At 38.8% G+C, this 23577-nt stretch overlaps 1 protein-coding gene across 7 annotated transcripts in view; it reads right to left on the bottom strand.

The window, feature by feature from the left end:
* The window catches only part of PKHD1 (PKHD1 ciliary IPT domain containing fibrocystin/polyductin), a 429461-nt gene that overhangs the window by 208817 nt on the left and 197067 nt on the right, over positions 1-23577 (bottom strand). For all 7 annotated transcript variants that reach the window (XM_043450734.1, XM_043450737.1, XM_043450739.1 and 4 more), the window contains 2 exons: positions 17479-17614; positions 13629-13875 (listed from right to left, as the gene is read on the bottom strand). In XM_043450734.1, coding sequence (XP_043306669.1) covers positions 13629-13875; positions 17479-17614 — 383 coding nt within the window. The remainder of the gene's footprint in view (positions 1-13628; positions 13876-17478; positions 17615-23577) is intronic.

The raw sequence follows: 23577 nt of genomic DNA, 5'->3' as shown, positions 1-23577 counted from the left end.
CAAGATGGGTACTCAAACCATATTTGTTATACGAACAAAAGCTCCCTTGGTGGTTCAGTGGTAAAGAGTCTGCCTGCAATGTAGAAGATGCAGGTTCAAACCCTGGGTTGGGAAGATCCCCTAGAGGAGGAAATGGTAACCCACTCCCATATTCTTGCTTGGGAAATCTCACAGACCGAGGAGTCTGGCGGGCTACAGTCCATGGGGTTGCAGAGTCAGATACAACCTAGCGATTAAACAATAAACAACAACAATACAAACAAAAACTGCATGGAGGAGCTCTCCCCAAAGCAGTTGGTGCCAACTTCCCAATTTACAGAAAAGTTTTCTAGAAGAATAGCATTTTACCATGAGGAAAATGGAGACAGAGTATGGTAAATGTACCATGTGAGCGTCACAGGTAGAAACAAAGGTTCGGGTTTCTATAACGTATTCCCCATAGTTCATCCTAGAAAGTGATTTTTTAAGTCTTTACCTGATCATAAATACATTTTCCCACCTGTTTAGACCCTAAAAGAAAGTCAAAGTGACAGAAAAATTAAAGCAAAAGTTAAAAAAAAACCACATAATATGACTGTCCTTCCCCTTTGGTTTAGTTTTCATGAGAATCTTCAACTGTGGCATGTTGCTGCAGGCAGATAATTAAATTCTCAAAGTAGAAGGAAATGAAATGAAGGAGGATGTTGGGTTTTCAAAGTGAGGGGTGGCGTGAGCAAATCAAAAGGCAATTTACAATTGAGTAGCATAGTATAAAGAGGAGACTGGTTTTAGTGTTAAATATTTGGGGACCATTGTTAACTGTGTGTAAACTGGAAGTCTATATCTGCATGAACTAAGTGTATGAATTTTGGGGAATCACTTACCCTCTGTAAGCTTTAATTTCTCTTTTTTCAAATGGAGACAACAGTATGTATCTCCTGTAGCAGCTGTGAAACAACGTGATAATCGATATATTCAACAACCATCTCAAGCCCAGTAAGTCTACCTACAGCTCATTGAAGAAAGAACTTCAGATGTCCCTGGCTTGCCACTCCGTCTAGTTATTTTACTGTCTCAAGGTTTATCCAGGATATTTGGTCATTTAAAAACATGCTCACAACCTCTCATAGGCTTTAGCCCTGGTGATATAGTATTTGATACATATTTCTTGTAAGACTTCACTGGTGGTTCATACGGTAAAGCATCTGCCTACAATGCGGGAGACCTGGGTTTGATCCCTGAGTTGGGAAGAAACCCTGGAGAAGGAAATGGCAACCCACTCCAGTACTCTTTTTTTTTTTTTAAGTTGGAGGCTAATTACTTTACAATATTGTAGTGGTTTTTGCCATACATTGACATGAATCAACCATGGATTTACATGTGTTCCCCATCCTGAACCCCCCTCCCGCCTCCCTCCCAATCCCATCCCTCTGGGTCATTCCAGTGTACCAGCCCTGAGCACTTGTCTCATGCATCCAACCTAGGCTGGTGATCTGTTTCACACTTGATAATATACATATTTCGATGCTATTCTCTCAGATCATCCCACCCTCACCTTCTCCCATAGAGTCCAAAAGTCTGCTCTATATATCTGTGTCTCTTTTTCTGTCTTGCATATAGGGTTATCATTACCATCTTTCTAAATTCCATATGTATGCATTAGTATACTGTATTGGTGTTTATCTTTCTGGCTTACTTCACTCTGTATAATGGGCTCCAGTTTCATCCATCTCATTAGAACTGATTCAAATGTATTATTTTTAATGGCTGAGTAATATTCCATTGTGTATATGTACCATAGCTTTCTAATCCATTCGTCTGCTGATGGGCATCTAGGTTGCTTCCATGTCCTGGCTATTACAAACAGTGCTGTGATGAACATTGGAATACACATGCCTCTCTCAGTTCTGGTTTCCTCGGTGTGTATGCCCAGAAGTGGGATTATACTCTTGCCTAGAAAATCCCATGGACGGAGGAGCCTGTTAAACTATAGTCCATGGGGTTGCAGAGTCAGACACAACTGAGAGACTTAACTTTCTTTTCTTTCTTTCTTTCTTTGTTTCTTTCTTGTAAAGCAATGTGTTTGTTTCATCTGTTAATAGATAAAAAGGGATAAAGAATACTCAGGGCATTTGGAATAAAAGAACTACTCTTTCCCAGATGTCCCTACACAGCATTCACTGAACCTTTAGAAATCTTGGGGTGGGGACTTCCCTGGTGGTCCAGTGGTTAAGACCGTGCTTCCACTGCAGAGGGTGCAAGCTTGATCTCTGATGGGGGAACTAAGATCCTGTATGTGGTGTGGCCAAAAGAAAAACAAAAACAAAAACAAATCTTGAGAGGGAGGGGCTTCTTCCTCTCTTTGGGTTTGGGGTATGAAGGACCTTTTCTCCTCCCATATATACCAAGATTTAAATTAGAACCAATGGAAATCTGGGCTCATATTCTTAGACTCAAAGTGGATGTGGAGATCATTTGTTCTAACATCCAATCCATTATGGGAATTTCCTCCAGATTTTATCTTGTTATTTCTTCCAGTTATGGGCAGTTCACATCCTCAAATTCCTTCTCCATTTATGAAATTTATTCCTAAATTTTCATTTCAGACAAGTTCAAGAAGGCTTAATTTTCTTCCTTGTATTGTCTAGCCATCCCCCCTAAATCATTACAAAGACATGAGTCCCAGCATCCCAGGATATCATCCAGCACAATTTGGCCCAACTAATATATTTAATAAATGAAGACAGGCTTCTGGGAAATAAATGTAAAACAAATGTGATAAGAAGAGACAAGTTGAAATCCCAAAGAGGCAAATGAGCTGGCCACCATGGGTTCCAAGGTCAATATATCAGGCAGAATTTCCCTACAGTCCAGAAAATAATTCCGAGCATTTCAGGTTCTAAAAGTGCAGCCCTTCAGCTTTCACAGAGACACTGGCTCTGGAAAATGAATCACAAGACCAAATTCCAAGAAATACTCACTGATAAATCAGAATTTCCATTTAAAAATTTGCAATGAGAAATAAAACTGTCTTTCACATGGTGGTGCTCAGCAAATGTTTGTTGAATGAATAAATGACTGTTAAGTAGATTAGAACATTTTGGCTGTTGGCTGTTTAGTGATGTTTTGTCCCAGGGAAGTCTACCCAGAAAACAACAATAGTGTCAGAACACTTCTTGTAAAGGTATTAATCAAAAGAGATAAGCATTTGATGACAAGTTATCAGATCTTGATACAGTCACCTCATTATCAATAAGATATTTGCCAAGAAGACTTGAACATTTATCTTTAATGGTCAGAAAGAAAGCTCTTTCTGACTCTTTAATTCTTCTTCACTTTCTACCATAAGGGCGGTGTCATCTGTGAATCTGAGGTTACTGATATTTCTCCTGGCAATCTTGATTCCAGCTTTTGCTTCATCCAGCCTGGCATTTCACATGATGTACTCTGCATATAAGTTAAATAAGCAGGGTGACAATATACAACTTTGAAGTACTCCTTTGACTATGCCAAAACCTTTGACTGTGTGGATCATGACAAACTGTGGAAAATTCTTAAGAAGATGGAACTACCAGACCACCTTACCTGCCTCCTGAGAAATCTGTATGCAGGTCAAGAAGCAACAGTTAGAACTGGACATGGAAAAACAGACTGGTTCCAAATTGGGAAAGGAGTAGCAAAGAGTCGGACATGACTGAGTGACTGAACTGAACTGAGTGGTCAGAAAACCTCCTCTGCACACATGTAAGCAACTGCACTAACAGTGGGCCTGGCTTAGGAAAATGCCAAGATTTCCTTATGAACTTAGATTTCTTCTATCCAAGTGGGGTGTTCTCAGTTAAACTATTTTTAGATTAGAATTCTGGTTTTATTTTTAACTATAGACCAAAAGAATTCTATTTGTTCAAATGCATCCATCTGTTCACATTTAATTCCTCTGGTCTATATGTTGTCACTTTCTTTGCCTTACCAACCCATATTTTGTCACTCTTCTCTTAAGACATCATGTTTATGTCGAGAAATACTTCATTCCAGCACTGTGGCCTCAAGAATCCCCCTGGTCACTTTGATGAGACTTAATTATTTCTTAATTTTCTATCAGTATCACATTTACAAATCAGTTTTAGGATCTAATTTATCCAGATTCCATTACTATAGATCATAATAGCAATTACTGAAAGAGTCCTTTTCAGGCCATACTCCCTAGTATCTAAAGACCCCTATACACATGACCCTGTTTTCATACGCTAACATCAACTCAGTTCTATTTGTCTTTGGGACTTCTGTAGCTTCTTTTTGATCCCCTTCTTCCAACCTGTATCCAACCTGATGCTAACTCCTTGACCAACTGGAGAACCAACCATAGCACACTGAGATCCTAAATCATTCTTTCCTCCTCCTTCTTCATGTACTGCTTGGATTCTATCAAGCTGCCCCATCTATCTCAACAGAGGTTCATATGGGACACAATTTCACAGGCATTTGTGGACAGCATGAGCTTTCTTTAGGGCGATACAAGTAGAGAAGGAGGTTATCAAATATTCCTTTATTACAGTTGGTAGTGGAAAGAGTCTCATGGTGCATTCTGAAAACCAAACCTGAATGGGAAAGACCAGTCTTCCAGGAGGCAAGATGCCTTGTGTTGACCATCACCCTGAGGGCCAAAAATTTGTAGTTAAATCAGCTCCCATCCTTCTAGGCCAAATGCCAGCAGTGACAGTGGTGGGCTCTTCTGAAAAGCACCCAAAGAACATTCAGAATAGAATACCATGAAGAGAATTTACCAACCATAATTACGACAATTTTCTCTTGCCCTAAATAGCCACTAATTTCCCCGTGCCCTAAATAGCCACCAATCTCCCTCTCTTTACTGTTAATGAAGCAAAGGAGCACACTGAAGTATTTCTAATTTGGAGGAGCCAAGGGAGTCTGCATGGGCCATTAGCAGCAGAGAGCTTCATTACTAGGGGAAGAAGTCTCTCCCTGAACTTCGCGTGGCTTTATGTGCAAGAAATCAGGAGGCAAGCAGTCCATTTGAAATGTTAACCCTTACCTTGGTGTCAACAACAGCTCCTGGATACAATCAAAAAGACAAGAAAACTACAAGCTTTTCCTTTTCTATGAAGGAGAATAATTTTTTTTTTTTTAATCACCAAGCCTGTTTTTAATTCAGGGACGTTGTCCTTTAGAAATATAACAGTATCACTTGATAAAACTCTCCAACCAAAGCCCCAAGTTATAATACTAGTTGCATCAACAGTTCTGTAATTTAGTGCCCAGATACTATGTGGAACTGTTGAGTGTATACTGCCCACAGAGGATTTGTTAGGCAATCAACAATACCAATGAGAACAAATATTAACTCCCCGGTTTGTGTTTACCATTAGCTTACTTTTCCTGAGGGTCCATATCTCTGTGTATTAAGACAAACACTTCACTGAGCTCTAAATGCCCTATATTTGGAACAATTGTGAAGTAAACTCCCTATAATTATGCATTTTCTAAGCCAACACATCATAATAACTAGCCCCAAATGGTGCTGTCGGCATCGCCTGGATATTCATGCTTGCCGATGTTCCTCTCATCTTTTACTGCACAAAGAAGACAAAATCAAAATGTGGAGCACAGCCAACAGATTTCTGTGGCATTATTTTTCTCGAGCATCTTTAAAATACACTGGACTCCTAAGAAGCCCTTGTCGGAAGCTCTCCATGTCCTTTGTTTTGAAGTCTTATTTTTGCATAAGTAGCCCATCCTACACAGATTGCTAACTAACTGTGCTATCCCCTTGCTTCTGTGGCTTGTAAATAAACTGCCTCTCTCCGTTGGTAAATAACAATAACAAATACATTTTTAACAAACAAACAAAAAAAAAAAGAAGACTTTGTCAGAGGATGACTATTCTATCTACTGATCTGCCATCACCCAGTAATATCTGATGTGTATCAGTAAGAAGTCTTCCATATATAGTCTTATTGATTGAGAAACAAATATTTCTCCTTCTGAGTAAGAAACCTAAAAAGAGAAAAGAAATTATAACCCTCAGTCTTTGTCCCAAACTTGTAACAATCCTTAAATTCACATAAAAAATAGAACAAGTACAGAGATGCAAGATATGCGATTTAGTAATCTTGCATTTCTTGGGATCCCTCGTACACTGTTAGGGCTTCCCTGGTGGCTCAGATGGTAAAGAATTTGCCTGCAATGCAGGAGACCCGGGTTTGATCCCTGGGTTAGGAAGATCCCCTGGAGAAGAGAACAGCAACCCACTCCAGTATTCTTGCCTGAAGAATTCCACGGACAGAGGAGCCTAGAGAGCTACATTCCATAGGGTCACAAAGAGTCAGACATGACTGAACGACTAACACTTTCACTTTCACTGTACCCACACACTGCTAGTGGGAATGTAAGCTCGTGCAGCCACTGTGTAAAACAACACAGAGGTTCCTTAGAAAACTAAAAATAGAATTATCATATGATCCAGCAATCCCACTGCTGAGCATATATCTGGAGAAAACTATAATTCAAAAAGATACAAGCACCCCTATGTTCATAGCAGCACTATTCACAATAGCCAAGACATAGAAACAACCTAAATGCCCATTGACAGATGAATGGGTGAAAATTCTTTTTATGGCCAGTGGAATACTACTTGGCCATAAAAAGGAATGAAATAATACCATTTGCAGCAACATGGATACAGCTAGAGGTTATCATACTAAGTAAACTAAGTCAGAAAGAGACAAACAAATACCGTATGATATCACTTAAATGTGGAATCTAAAATATGGCTCCAATGAACTTATCTATAAAACAGAAACAGATTCATAGACATAGAGATCAGACGTGTGGTTGCCAAGGGAGTAGAAGGAAAAAGGATGGACTAAAAGTTTGAAGTTGGTAGATGCAAGCTATTACATTAAGAATGGATAAACAACAAGGTCCTAATGTACAGCACAGGGAAGTATATTCACTATCCTGTGGTAAACCATAATGGAAAAGAATATTTACAAAAAACATATGTATGTATATAACTGAGTCACCTTGCTATACAGCAAAGGTTGGCCCAATATTGTACATCAACTATACTTCAACAAAAAAATAATAATCCTTGCATTTCTGGCAGGTATACCCTGACATCATGGGTCCTCCATGATGGAGGATCCAAAGTCATCCTCCATGACTTTGCTGATGTATATTTCTGTTTATCTTTTCAGAGTCAGCTAAAGCAATAATAATTGATTGTCAAGTCCCAAAATCAACCTAGCATCTCCTCAAACATAGTATTTACAGTTTTTGCTACATACTTGGCAAAAATTCTTGCCTGTTACACCTTGATCCTTGAAGAGAAGCAGTAGCTATCTATACTCTATCTGCCCATACTTTAGATACTATTGCATCTCTAGCTTAATCTGTGGGATGAAGTTGGTATGGCTATCTCAGAACATGAGAATACTATCCTTAGAGCTACGTAACCACAAGGCAGACAACTACCTGTCAGGAATATTGAAAAACAATTCCATGCAGGGAGGTAGTTACAAAGCCCACCCTCCCTTTTGTATCTATGCACATCTGGTACTGGTAGGACAGACAGACATCCACCCACGAGTTTATCACCAACCCTTCTTCCCAACTCCATGTTCAGTGACATCATGATGTGAGCCTTATCCCAGTCATGTGAGAGTATTTTCACCAAGGAATTAGGCAAATGCTACAAATCAGGCTTTTTATTCTAGTCGCAAAACAGGCACCAGCACACCCCTGGGCCCCTTTATTATTCATGAAATTTAATAACCGTGGAGTATTGTTGATACTGTTCCTTGGTTTGGGCTCCATTTCTATGTTTAGCTCTTCTTCTATTTTACTTCTGTAACCTCTGCTGCCTAGAGAGGATAAAACTTCTTGGAATTTCCCTGTCTCACATAGGTTTTTTGGTTGTTTTTTTTTTTTTTTTTTGAGAACTGAAAAGATACCATTAGTGATGCTATGCCTATTTATCCCTAGGAAGAGAGTTAGGCGATTGTTAGAGGAAAAGCTAGGCCACAATTTCCATTTGAACTCTTCTTTACTTTTACATTCACAGAGGCAGGGGGTGCCTCGTACTCTGAATACTGACACATTAAGAGCAGTTCCATAGGTAAACACTGAACGTAAGCTCTACAGGAGAGGATATTAAGCAAGATCTAAGAATCAAGGTGATCAACAACAACATTAACCTTTTCTTTTCTAGGAGAAACAGGAAGGAAGAAACAGAAACCACTGGGGGCATGAGTGAATCAAAAACTGTCTGGAAAGACTCCAGATTCCAGGACTTTCTGGGAGGTTTCTGGATCAGTGTGATGTCTCGTGACTATTGGAAAGTGTTCCCTATCTTTCAAGAATTGGATTAAGTTTCATTTGAACAAACTTAATTCCCTTGCCAGGCATTTGTTTCTCAGAAACATAATCATCTATATTTTATTCTATTAGTAGTAAGTTTATATGTTTTTTTATCAATCATAAATGTAGAGACTTTCGAAAGACAACATTTACTGAGCACTTACTACATTCCTGACAATGACCCCATGAGTGAAGTAAGATTTTGCTCTTTTTACTGTCTTGAGAACTGAAGCATAAAGAGGTGAAGTAACTTGTCCAGGAACATACCTAGGAAGTGGCAGAGGGAGGGTGGTTTATGATTTATACCCACAAATGATTCTTAATTACTTCTTTATTCTTCAGCCTTTGAAAAATAATTTCAAACATATGCATATAGCCAGACTTTCTTTTATGTACTTCCTATTAAAACTCAGAAGGACTGGTTGGCCAACCTACAACATCTTGTAAACTCTTTTAATTTCCCCCACATTCGGTTCAGTACATAATTGGAAGACAGATCAAGGCTTGATTTACTGATATTTGAATAAATCTGTGTCAACTGAAGGAGCTGTAGAGTGCTCTAAACCAAAAAAACAAATAATTCCCAGATGGTAATTGTGAAAGTTGGTTCTCATTCTCCCCATCACAATTCTGTGCATCTATACCACCAGGAAAAGAAAATGTTTGCAAATGTATGCAAACTGCTATTTCAGTAGGGGTGGGGTAGGGGCAGGGTGGAGAAGAAATCAGCTGTTAAAATAAATTATCTGATCAACTGACAGCCCCAGGCAATCAAAAGCCCAGAAGACATTATGAAAGGATATTCTTAAGTATTTGATGTTTCTAGGAATTTTAGAAATAAAGACTTAGGATAGTATTTTAATCCTGGATCTTCTAAAGAAAAGTTAAGTGCTCTGGACTCCTCATAAATAGGTCCTAAGAGAGAAATGGACAATAAGAACATGAGAGGAAGATCTGGGGGAGCCCAGATCATTTCTTAAATGATATTTATTTATTCAATACTAATTTTATTGAGTCACTTTATGTTCAGCATGGTATTGGGTACCATAATAGAAACAAACAAAAAAAATCCCACTATCCTTGTCCTACTTACCATGAATGAAAAGGGAGGGGTGATTTATAAGCTATGTAGGAACTGTGAGTATTGATTAGAGAAAGTATAGAGAGCCAGCACACAGCAGGGATACAAAGCTGTGCAGAAAGCTCGGGGAAGCTCACCAGAGTTAACTACCTTCATGCTGAGTTCATGGAAGCTGAACCTTATGGATTGAAAAACACAAAGAAGTTGAGTGTAGCTGAGGCTTAAAATTTAGGGAAAGGAGGGCAGAGCATTAAGAAATGATCCTAGAAGTAGAACACAAACAGGAGTAGGTCATGAAGTGCCCTTGAGACATTAAAAATGGTAGGCTTTCACTGGGAGGCACTGGGAAGGCCCTGATGAAGTCTCAAGCAAGGGAAAGCATGGATGGCAGGACCAGATCCGATCTACAAAGACTCACAAGTTTAAGGATAGGATCCCAGCAAGATGGCAAGCTAAGTGGCTGCTGCAGTTAAACAGGTGGGATCTGAGTGTCAACTTGGACCAGAGAAGTTGAGAAGGAGAGAAGTAATAAAACTCAAAAGGGATTTTTTTTTTAGGAGATGAAATGGACTGGACATGGTAGGTGATTTCTGTGAGCAGATGAGTCAAGGATAACTCCCATTTCTGGTTTAGGTAATTGAATCATGTGTCTGAATACCCAGAGATTCTTAACACCCAATAGGTCCATGGAATAAAGAACTTAAGTTTGGTTTTGACAGGTTGTGTTTGAGATGGCTGCTGAATACTCTAACGGAAATAGTGAAAGCACTACTGCTCAACAGAAATACAATGCAAGCCATAAATGCAAGCCACAGATAGAACCTTAAATTTTATCACAGCCATATTGAAAAATCTAAAAGAAACAAGTAAAATTAATTTAACAATATATTTAACCCAATATATTCAAAATCTTATCATTTCAAGATAATCAATACAAACAAATCATTGAGCTATTTTACATTCCTTTTTTCATACAAAGTCTTATAAACAAGATGCATAATTTACAGTTACAGCACAATTCCATTTAGACAAGCCACATTTCACATGTTCAGTGGCCACCTGTGGTGAGTGACTACAATATTGGACAGGGCAGATCCTAAGGGCAGTTGGATAAATGGGTCCGGACTTCCAAAAAGCAGCATCAGTGAATGCCAACTGAGGCTATGAAACAGTCCAGATCATTCGGGAAGAGCATAACTTGAAAGCTTCTTGAAGAATCTTAAGGAACACTAGCATCGAAAGGTCAGGAAGAAAAGCTTACAAAGGAGGTCTAGAGGAGCACACAATAACCTGCTGGTGACATGACCCTTGTCCCAGGTAAGCCTCTCTGTACAGAAGAAATTTAGGATCAATAAATCCAGGGACTATGTGAGCCATTTTGCCATGACAAGGCCTCTGCAGCAAATGGTGCTGACATTTTTCTGAAATGAGGTCCTGACTTATACTGGTAGAGCTACCATTTCTTGGTCTTATCAGGAAGGATGCGGTTGAGAGAAAGAGACTGGCAGAAATAGAAGTCAGGAAAGAAGTGCTATCCTGAACACCAGTGGCCCCTTAAGAAAGCAGGTTTTAGAACTTGCGAGTGAGAGAGAACTCACCCAGACTAAACATGTCATTATTTTTAACAAAACAGAACATAGACTCTGCCTTGTAGAGGGTAGGAAATTTCTCTTCACCAAAATATTAATTATTATTGCCAACTTTAAACATTTTTACGCCTTGGTCAACACAACTGTGAGGATGAAGTCAGAGGAAGCTACAAAACCAGAAGAGCCACAAATGTGGGCACCCATCACTCTTGGAAAAAGTAGTGAGGGAAGGTTGTCTTGTCAAACACAGAACCTATAGTGAACATGGACCAGGAGGACCCTCCAAGGAAGAGATCACACCCCAAGTACTCAATTGTTAATTAGGGGGCAGGGGTGCCCCGTTTAGGCAGCTGTGTAGACCTCACGCTACCTTCTAGGCACCTGGGCTGCGGAGGCAGGAGGGGGCTAAATGTTGAAAGGAAAGAGGGCAGGGTCCATGTGCCACATCAGATCCCCATCAGCAAGCAACCCCAAAAGATGGGAACTGTGAGAGCTTTGCAAATAAACTCTTAGGGTACACACTCCAGGGAAAATAGCACAGCAAATTAATCCTTTCTCCATGAAATGCCACAAAGGTTGTATCTACATGGAATTCAAATTGCTCATTAGCTCTGACATGTTCCTAATGAGGTTATAATGCTCTGGGACAGAGATCAAGTCACTGAACACAAATAACTAGGGATAGAATCTGGAAAGATCAAGTTAGAAAGACCTGACGGCACTGCTTCTAAAACTTGAGTATAAATTCCCCAGGGGTCCTGACTCAGGACGTCTAGGGTGAGTTTGAGATTCCCTGCATCTAGTCCCAGGTCAAACCAATGCACTCTGACTAGCAAGACCTTAGAGATCATCTAACCTAAGCATCTTGCCCCAGAGATGAGGACACAGGGCTAAGAGACTCATAAATGGGAGTGTGCTGAGCCTCCCTTGGGCTTGGAGTCATTGAGCATCTGTCCACAGATCTGTGAATTAACCTGAAAATGTTTAAATAGAAGCCTAGGGTGTAGGGTGACCAACTATCTTGGTTTTCTCAAGACTGAAGGGGTTTCTGGGACATGAGATTTTTTATTTTAAAACCGAGAAAATTCCAAACAAACCAAGGCAAGTGTTTCACCTTAGTAGGGGTCTTCTGAATCTACTCTGAATATAGTATCAGGATTATTCTCTTTTAGACCTTGTCAGTCCTTGAGTGCTGGGAGCATGGCTTGCTGCCAAAGCAAGCACCTAGGTGTCCTGCCCTGAAGACTTCCAAGAACGGATGCTCAAAAGGATTACAACTGCAGAGGCTTCTAATGCCACACCGTTAAATGCCACCTTCAGAGACAGTCTCCCAGTAGGTTTTCAAGTAAGACATAGAAAGGGAATATCAAGAACCCAGAGAAATCAGTGTTATACAAGCACATAATGTTCTTTTTAACTACACAAATCTATTTTTTCATTAAAAAAATCATGCATATAAGAAATAAATGGTTCACTTTTGTAAACCTCAAAATTCTCATTAAAAACATCTTTGTTAAAATCACAAAAATAATAAAAATCAGGATGCATCCCTAAGAATGAAAGGCATGCTCTGCATAATCAAAATGATTAGAAACGAAAACATATTGCTCCATACAGTTATTTTACTCACTGGAATTAGGTCCATTACGTTAAATATAATAACAAACAGCTTGAAAAGCAAAAGTGGAAGATTTTCAGACAATTCCATGCTAGCAGGGTATTACTAAGGTGTCTAAAATAGATAAGATGGCATATGCATTCAGAATGCAGACTTAGTGCAAACCTGACCATACTGACTCCCTCTCTGTGGAGTTTACCTGTTTAAGTAAGATGCCAGCATGATCTGGCTGAAGCACCTGACTTAATATTCATGAAGTTAGGACACTTAAAACAAAGGAGAGAAAGGAGTGTGACTAATTATATACAATGCATTTGAAATAGGTAAAAGATAGAATCCTAGTCACTCAGCAATCATTACCTGGAAATTAAAGGGGACAGTAGCAATCCTATTACACATTATAAACAGCCCAGCTCCTGACTTAATGGTAGTTTGAGTAGCATAAACAAGGAGTTCTTGCTCCAATATTAAATAGGATGTGCATTGTACAAATCCAATAGTTCACAAAATTAACAAGGAAAATGAACTGGTGTGAAGCAACTTCATAACTAATAGGGAGCATCAGCAATGCTTCCCTGGAGCACAGCAAACACTTAAAAAGAGCTCAGGGAAAGCAGGTGCATATAAATGTGAATGGACATTATTGGAATTTATTAATACGCCTCTTAATTTAAATATATTTCAATTTCTTGTTGGTTGCAAGTATTTTTTGAGAGGAAATTATTAACTCAAAATGCCAATAAGTGGTCAAGGGCTATGAGATGTGGTCCACCATTATTGAAAATTAGCTGTCATTTAAATCAGCCTAAAACTACCATAAACTTATGATATGACAGCTGTCAAAATTATCCCATATCACTTCTGTAGAACTAAATACACCAAACAGAATCTGGAAAACAATTTCTCTTCTACAAATATCAACAACCTGAATGATATATACATGTCCATTGACAAGCCAAAATGTAGAGTTAATTTAACTTACAAACCAATAGACATCCGATGAAAGAGAACATTTTCCTCACAGACACTGCCATGGACAAGCTGGCTGAAGCTGGCTTTGACCACACAAGAAGCTGGAAGTGTTTCCATAGAAGCAAGAATGTGACTTCTATTTTTACCAGACAGAGACCCATCCAAGTCTTCCAAAATGGCTGCATGAGGAGATGGAAACGCTACCAAGTTTGGAGAGTTCATAAACTTCAACTGGTTGGTCTTCACAGTAAATCCACCTATAAGTTGGAAGAAAGACTGTGACTCAAAGGCACAAAAGAATGTGATCACAAATGGCAACTGAAGTCACTGAGTTATTTTCAGTATTTTTAAATTGCATATTTGTACAGTTTAACAATTTGCTCACCTATTTGTCCAGGAAAAAATATATATCTTGAGTTGACTATATGTCAGGCTCTGCGCTATGTGCTGGAGACAGAGTGAAAGAAGAATAGTAGGGGCACTGTCCTCACGCAGCCTGTATTCTCAGGCAGTGATTCCCAACCAGGGGTGGTTTGCCCTGCAGGAGACTTTTGGTACCATTTGCAAGCATTTATGGCTGTCACAACTGAGTGGACAGCAGTGCTATGGGCATCTGGTGGGAAGAGGCAAGGATGCTACCCAGCATTCTATAATGCACAGGAGAGCCCCCACAACAAACAATTACCCAGTCCCAAATGCCAAGGATGAGAAATGGTGGTCTACTGGGAGTGACACAGAACATTACTAATTACTAAATGCTAAAGGTGCTGTAGGCTAGTCTTTCCATCTCTCTGTTCTAGTTCTTCTAAGGCAAATCTAACCCCACTTCTTATGAGATCTATACTTTAAACATTTGCCCTCAAAAGCCATATTCAATCAATCACATGGACAAATAGTAACACATTTTATAGGTATCAGCTCTTGGGCTACATGTCTTAGCAGGGTTTCCCTCACAACTCCTTCATATGATTCACTGGTTCTGCTATTAGTCAGTTGCCCAGGAAGAAACAATGGCAGTGGTCTTCTAATAGTCACTCACCTGTCATTAAAATTTAAAAACTCAGGACACATCTCTTAGTATATATGCTGCCATATTGCTATATTATGTATCTTATAAAAGACATAAAAAAGGAAAAAGGCAAAATAAGATATAAACAAAGAGAGGCCCTAATGCTTTCATTCTCATCCCAGTAGAGTCTGTGCACTCAATTGTTATTCATTCAAGATGCTACAAATACACCTCAGAAACTTCTGTGTGTGTCTCTGCTAATCACTCAGTGGTGTCCAACTCTTTTTGACCTCATGGACTGTAGCCCACCAGGCTCCTCCGTCCTCTGTCATCTCAAGGAAAGAATACTGGGTGGGGTAGCTGTTCCCTTCTCCAGGGAAATCTTCCCAACCCCGGGATCAAACCCAGGTCTCCTCCATTGTAGGGAGATTCTTTACCATCTGAGCCAACAGGGAAGCAACTTGTTGTTTATCTAACACCACAAGTAGTTCTATAATTCAGCTATATTGGATTTCTTTGCAACTTCCCAATCATAACTTGCTCTTTGAATTTGTTTTTTGCATATGCTATTCCTATTATGTAAAAACTTCTCTGCCTCTTTCTTCTTACAAACTTCTCTTCACCTTTATAAATCCTGCTCAAGGCACTCTATGATGAAGTCCCACCTGACCCCCTTCCTTGCTGTTCCCCTCATTGACCTTGCTCAATCCTCAAATATTGGATTCATCATACTATTACATTCATTGGCTCAGACATTTATTTTTGTGCCTAGATGGAAAGCTCTTGGAAGACAAGAACTATGTGCTTTTCATCTCTGTACCACTCAATTCCTTAAACAGAATCTGGACTAAATAGTTTTTAAACAAATGAAAGAGATGGCTTGGCCAAGGACATCCAGGGAGAAGAGATTAGAGCTCATAAGGAGTAGCTTACTCCTTTTCAATGTCTTATGAATGATATGAGACAGTGAAGCTATTACCTAACTGATGAATTAATATTTTAAGTGATTGTCTTAAGGCATTTTTTATTCCTATTATTATTTCTACAATCTTAAACTCAGATGCCACCCAAATAAAAACAATTTTTGGCTCTGTCTATAGAGGGGGGATAAAAAGCAAAGCGGAGACTTACTGATTATTCATTTAATTAAAAAAACAAACAATTATCTAAATTGGCAATTCAAACCACAAGAGCATATTTACTTGAACCACTTGGTTTGCCTGTTTACAATGATCAAATCAACTAGATTGCTCTCTAGTTCTTTCGCCTTAGCCCATGAGTTCTCCAAGGTATTTCTCACCACCTCTGAGATGTGGTTAACAAGTGAACAAGAATTCTTATGGTCTCTCTGTGCGTACAAAAAGCCTTGGGCTATTGAAAACATAAGGTTCCTGAACTCTAGTTCTTTCAGGAAAGCTTGCATGTGTATTAGTTCATATCTATATGTATATCCATCCAACTCCATCCATTGATTTAATCAGTGAACCTACTGGGCACCCAGCTACTGGTTACTAGTGATAAAACTCTAAGCAAAAGAGATGTGATCAGATATAGAGAATAAACTAGTGGCTACCAGTGGGGAGAGGGACATGAGTAGGGCACAATAAGGGAGCGGCTCAAGACGTACAAACACTATGTACGAAGTAAATTAGCTACAAGGATATATTGTACAGCACAGGGAATATGGTCAATATTTTTAAGAACTTTAAATGGAGTGTAATCCATAAAAATATTGAATCACTATGTTGTACAGAAACTAATACAATATTGTAAATCAACTATACTTCAATATGAGAGAGAGCTGTGGCCCCTGCATTTGTGAAGCTCAGAACCAGCAGAGACATGGAACTATCATAATAGAGTATGACAGGCACCAGGTAGTAAAGGCCGGGGAGCTGCAAGAACCATACTGGGAGCACCTGGCCTCCTCTAGAATTTCTTTTAGGAGATTTGAGCAGCAGTTTCTACTGGTGAAATCTTCTGTTGTTGTTGTTCAGTCACTAAGTCATGTCCAACTCTGCGACCCTATGTACTGCAGCACACCAGGCTTCCCTGTCATTTACTATCTCCCAGAGTTTGCTCAAATTCATGTCCATTGATTCAGTGATGCTATTTAACCATCTCATCCTCTGCAGCCCCCTTCTCCTCTTGCCTTCAGTCTTTCCCAGCATCAGGGTCTTTTTCAATGAATCAGCTCTTCACATCAGGTGGTCAAAATGTTGGAGCTTCAGCATTAGTCCTTTCAGTGAATATTTAGGGTTGATTTCCTTTAGGATTGACTAGTTTGATCTCCCTGCTGTCCAAAGGACTCTTAAGAGTCTTCTCCAGCACCACAAATTGAAAGCATCAGTTCTTCAGTGCTCAGCCTTCTTTATGATACAACTCTCATATCTGCACATGACTATTGGAAAAACCATAGTCTTGACTATACACACTTTTGTCAGCAAAGTGATGTTGATGTTTCTGCTTTTTAATATGCTGTCTAGGTTTGTCATAGCTTTCCTTCCAAGGAGCAAGCGTCTTTTAATTTCATGGCTATAGTCACCATCCACAGTGATTTTGGAGTCCAAGAAAATAAAATCTGTCACTGCTTCCATTTTTTTCCCCATCTTTTGCCATGAAGTAATGGGACCAGATGCCATGATTTTGGTTTTTTGAATGTTGAGTTTTAAACCAGTTCTTTTCACTCTCCTCTTTCACCCTCATCAAGATCTTTAGTTCCTCTTAAAGAAATCTCGTAAGTAAAAGAAATAATGAATCCCAATGGCTTTGTGACTATTTATCACATTTATGTGCGTACTGGACTTTTTTACTAGCTTAATGATTTGACTTATCTACTCAAACAACTTACCCTGTCCTTGGGAGCAGCCTGAACAGGTCCTGATGGCCACACAGTGAGTGAGATCAAAATTCACAAAGGTTGTGTTAGAAACTCTCAGTTCCCACCTTCTGGGAGATTTGATCCCAGCTGACATACACAGTTTTCCCTGTGATTTGGAAGGGGGATAAGGAAAGAAAAATAAGAGAACTGGCCAAATGAAATACAACTTTAATACATGAATAAAAGCAATTAAGTGAGTGAAAAGACAAGCTACAGACTAAGAGAAAATATTTGCAAAGCACATGCATATGACAAAGGATCACAATGAAGTAGCCTACACACCATTAGAGGGTTAAATAAAAATTAGTGGCAATACCAAATGCTGATGAAGAAAAAAAATAATTGAAATTTTCATACACTGCTGGTGGGAATGCAAAATGGTACAAACACTGTAGAAAACTGTTTGGTACTTTTTAACAAAGTTAACATAATTTTTATTATTGACCTAGGGGCTTCCCAGGTGGTGCTAATGGTAAAGATCCTGCCTGCCAATGCAGGAGCCATAAGAGGCACAGGCTTTATCCCTGGGTCAGGAAGATCCCCTGGAGGAAGGCATGACAACCCACTCCAGTACTCTTGCCTGGAGAATTTCATGGACTGAAGAGCCTGGCAGACTACAGTCCACAGGGTCTCAAAGAATCAGACATGACTGAAGCACGCATGCACACATCACTGACCTAACAACTACTTAGGTTCATACAAAAGCCTTAAACAGATGGTTAAGATAATTTTATTTGTAGTCAATCACCAAATCTGGAAACAGTTCAAATGTCCTTCAACAAATGAATAAACTGTGGTACATCCATATAGTGGAATACTGTCTCCCACAGTAACAAGGAATAAAATACTGTTTCTTGCAACAAGTTAGATAAATACCAAAGGTATCTGCGAGTGAAAGAAGCCAGGCTCAGAAGGTTACATACTATGTTATCCCATTCATATGATTGTTGAAAAGAAAAAACTACTGTGACAGGGAACAGATTAGTGACCTCCAAGGGGATATGAAAAGAAGATGCAGCTACAGAGATGGAGCCAAAGGCAGGGTTTTTTCAGGCTGATGCAACTGTTCTATATCTTAGTGGTAGTTACATAAATCTACTCATATGTTAAAAATTTACAGTACTGTACATCAAAAAGTCCACTTTACTGTATGTCAATATAAAAAAATAAATATTAAAAAGTCTAAAAAAACAACAAAAACTGCTTCCAGGATTTTCTGTAAAACCTCTTCAACAAACTCCATCTAATCACGCTGTTAGTGCTTCACTGTTCCACTGCCCAAAATAGATGTATGTTTGAGGATCACCAGAAACTGTCAAGAGTCTCCACCTGGAAGACAGTGATAAGAACAAACAAACAAAAGAAAAGAAACCCAGTGGAGACAATGCCAGTATAGAAATCAGAAGGAAAACTTAATAACATCAGAGAAATAAGAGTATCATGTTCATGAAAGAAGAAGCCTAAAAAGGAATTTTTCAGAAAAAAAATAATGGAAGAATAGAATTAATAAATTAAATAGAAAAAAAATCTAAGAAAGTAGGATAAAAAGGCAATGGGAAATCAGAGAGAAATTAAGGAGTTTAGAAAAGTAACTCAGGAAAGCTAATATCAAAATAATAAGAGTTTAAATAAAACAGAAAATATAGAGGAGATAATTATCAAAGAAATAAGTAAAGAAAATTTCCCAGAAGGAAAGGATATGACTTTCCAAACTGAAAAGTCCTGCCCACTGCCTAGCAGAGTGGTTAGAAGAAAAAGCCATAGCAAAATTATATCATATTAAAATTACAAACACCAGGGACAAGGACAAGATCCCAAAAATCTCCAAAGAGGAAAAACTAATAGGTTACATATAAAAGAATTAGAGTATCTATAAACTGGGTTTTTTGTCCTTTTTGTAAAGTCACTCAGCTATATACATTTGTGTTGTTTAGCCACTAAGTCATGTCTGACCATTTTGCGATCCCATGGACTGTAGCCCACCAGGCTCCTCTGTCTATGGATTTACCCAGCAAAAATATCAGAGTAGGTTTTCATTTTTCTCCAGGGGATCTTTCTGACCCAGGAATCAAAGTCTCCTGCATTGCAGGCAGATTCTTTACCGTTGAGCCACTGGGGAAGTCCTCCAGTTACATACACATCCCTTTTAAAATTACTTTCCATTATGGTTTATCACAGGATATTGAATACAGTTCCCTGTGCTATACAGTAGGACCTTGTTGTTTGTCCATCCTAAATATGGTTTCCATGAAGTATCTAAAAACTCTTTAACTTCAGGACTAGAAGATAGAAGACAATGAAGCATTAACTCCAAAGCATCAAGGCAAAGTGAACTCCAACCTAGTGGTCTATAGTAACAACCTTCCAAGAATGGGGTCTCTATTTTTAGGTCAAAATCTTTACCTTTCATAGACCATCAGTTTAAAAAGTTACCATAGGCTAAAACAATGAGAGTTAAACCAGAAAAGAGGAAGATGGGGGAATTAGGAACAAGAACACTACAGAGACATGAAGAAATTCTACATTATGTTGGTCAAGAGAAATTCCAAGACCTAGCTCTGAAACACTTTTTGCAAACTGGTGGTACAAGTTAAACACTTGGGATTGTGTGGGGTTTGGCATCACCCACTAAAGCTAAAGGGCCAGCCTCTGAGCCAGCAGTTTTAAAATCTGGCACATACTCAACAGATATGCATGCTTGTGAACACCAAGATACATATAGAAGATTGTTCATAACATCTTTCTCTGTAATAACCCTAAACTGGAAACAGGCAAATGTCCAGCAATAGCAACATGGCTTTAAAAACTATGATACAGTCCATAAAAGGGAAGAACTGGTACTTTCAAATTGTGGTGCTGGAGAAGACTCTTGAGAGTCTCTTGGACTTCAAGGAGATCAAACCAGTTAATCCTAAATGAAATCAATCCTGAATATTCATTGGAAGGACTGATGTTGAAGCTGAAGCTCCAATACTTTGGCCACCTGATGGGATGAGACGACTTATTGGAAAAGACCCTGATTCTGGGAAAGATTGAAGGCAGGAGGAGAAGGGGATGACAGATAACAAGATGGTTGGATGGCATCACTGACTCAATGGACATGAGTTTGAGCAAACTCTGGGAGATGGTAAAGGACAGAGAAGCCTGGTGTGCTGCAGTCCATGGGGTTGCAAACAGTTGGACAAGACTTATTGACTGAACAACAACAATGACATAAAAACTGGAAGAATAAATTATTGAGACATATAAAAACATGAATGAATCTCACAGACATAATAATATGCCAAAGAAGTCAGGCACATTAGAGTTGCATGATGTACGATTCTATTTACATAAAGTTCAAAAACAGATTTGGAATTAACCTATACTTGAGAAGTCTGAATAATGGTTCTCCTTTGGCTGGAGGGTAGGGTTGGGGTTAACTGGGAGCAGACATTAAGGGGTTTTAGAGGAACTGATGATGTTCTATTTCTAGATCTGGGTAGTATGCACATGATTTTGCTTTACAAAAATTTAAAGAGCTCTTCACTTGTGATCTGTGCACTTTTCCCCATAAATGTCATATTTCCATGAAACATCTGTTTTAAAATGTATAACAAATACTAGAGAAAAGTAATGTACGAGACGAGAGGGTGAAGAAGTTAAAGAAGTTTAAGGTCCTCGCATGGCTCAGGTGAAGTTTAACAGAGCCAATGTAATTAAAACTTTGTGAGGATGAGCAAGTGTGTCACAAATTTAAGTCCAAGAACCTATACGATTTTAACAGAGTGAATAACTTTCAAATGAGTGAATATTAAAAAAAGATACTATTCAATGCAGGACAAATCAAGTTTGAAAAGTAGGGAAAAAGCATAGATAATGAATTTCAAACTGAAAGCACAAGATAAAATGGTAGAAATAAATGCAAATATATGGAAGACATCAGCATGTGAATGGTAATTGAAACCACTAGAGAAAATGAGATTTCTCCCAGGGAGAGCAAGTATATGTAGGAGACCTAGGATGGAATTTAGAGGAACAAAAAGATGAAAGTTCTAAATTGAGGAAGACAAATCCACAAGTGAAAATGAAAAGTAACCCTGAGAGAAATAGGAGAATGAAGCAACCTCAACAGCCTTTTCCTGAATAAGAATTTTTTTTTAAAATAGTAGTATCATTTGCTTGTATGAATTACAATAACAACAAAAAGGCAACCATCCTACAGATAATTCCAAAAGTGGGGTGACCATAATTTACATCCAAATCAGGATATCTTGGAGAGTGTGGAAGGGGGTGCTAATTAAAAGCAAGGCTAGTATAGCAGAATAAACAAACCACAATGACCAGATTTGGATCCATAATGATGGTTTGCACATCTCTTTTTCTTGCATAATAAAGCCATTCTCACTGAAAATTATTCTACTCATCTCAATACCAAGGTAATGTTGGGTATGAGAGTACCAACATAAACAAATATGTCTAATGGGAAAAATCCTTTCTAATAAAAAAATTCTTCCAGAAACTAGTGTTTGTTTTAGAACATGACTCACTGATCATTGTGTGTCACCAATTACATGCAGGGGAAAGGTCTAAGAATGATTAAGCCAAAGTCTCTGAAATTTTTAATTCCTAAAGAAATGGCAGATTTGAAAGAAAGAGGCTAAAGTCAGATTTCTACAACCAAAGAGAGGTTGGCATCCTTTAAAAAAAAAAACTAATACAGTTTTATACAGCAATAAAGTGTTCCCAAATAAATCTGAGCAACAGTGTGCTAAATAAAGATTCATAGATTTTTTGTTTGTTTGTTTTTAACCGTAGAACTTTGAAAAGACTTTAATGGGCTAATACGCAATGTGAATTTCAGAGGATGGGAGGGATGGTAAACAGCATGTGTATGTGTGTGTACACTCAGTCACTCATTCTTGTCTGACTCTTTGGGACCTTGCAGACTGTAGCCTGCCAGGCTCCTCTGTCCACGGAATTTTCCAGGCAAGAATACTGGAGAGGGTTGCCATTTCCTACTCCAGGGGATCTTCCCAATCCTGGGATCGAACCTGCGTCTCCTGTGTCTCCTGCATTGACAGGCAGACTTTTTACCACTGTGCATAGCATATCCTATATGTAATTAATCTAAGAATCTTCCTTTTCTCAGAGCCTCTCTTGGAATTAGCCTTCCATGGAAAACACTTCAGAGAATATTGGAGTAAGCACTAATAAATATGTTTTGCCAAGGCCATTTCCCCATATGTAATTAAATGAGTATTGGACCAGGTGTGATATCCACATGGTCCAAGCTCCACAATACTGGGCGTGATCTTGGGTTCTCATATGGGTTCTCAAAGCCTCCATTTCTGTACCTGTAAATTCAGGAGTTCTAACTAGATCAACTCTTAGGTAATATTTACCTCTAATATTACATGACTTTATTTATGTTTTATTGGGATATAGTTGCTTTACAATATTGTGTTAGTTTCTGCTGTACAATGAATTGAATCACTTCTTTGTATACATATACTCCTCCCTCTTGGATCTCCTTTCCACCCCACCCCCATCCCACCCTTCTAAGTCACCACAGAATACTGAGCTGAGCTCCTTGCATATACAGCAGCTTCCCACTAGCTATCTACTTTACACGGGATAGTGTATATATGGCAACCCCAATCTCCCAACCCATCCCACTCCCTATTTACCACTGTGCCCACATATCTGCTCTCTACATCTGCATCTTTTTTCCTGTCCTGCAAATAGGTTCATCTGTACCACTCTTCTACAGTCCACATTTGTGCTTCAATTTATAACATTTTTCTCTTTCTGACTTATTTCACCCTCTATGACAATCTCTAGGTCCATCCATGTCTCTACAAATGGCCCAGTTTCATTTTTAATAGCTGAGTAATATTCCATTGTATATATCTGATACTGTCATACATATACACAATAAAATTACATGGCTTTAAGATTCAGATGCCTCACTAAGATCTAGATCATGCCTAGATAAAACTGTTTAACATTTTCCATCCAAGGACTTTGATCCTGTACTTACTTGTTAGGAGACTGAGAAGTTCTCAGCTGTATTGCTTTGCTGGTGAA

Source organism: Cervus canadensis, chromosome 28 (assembly GCF_019320065.1).
Source record: "Cervus canadensis isolate Bull #8, Minnesota chromosome 28, ASM1932006v1, whole genome shotgun sequence".
Taxonomy (NCBI): domain Eukaryota; kingdom Metazoa; phylum Chordata; class Mammalia; order Artiodactyla; family Cervidae; genus Cervus; species Cervus canadensis.
This window is presented reverse-complemented; position numbering and strand designations above follow the sequence as displayed.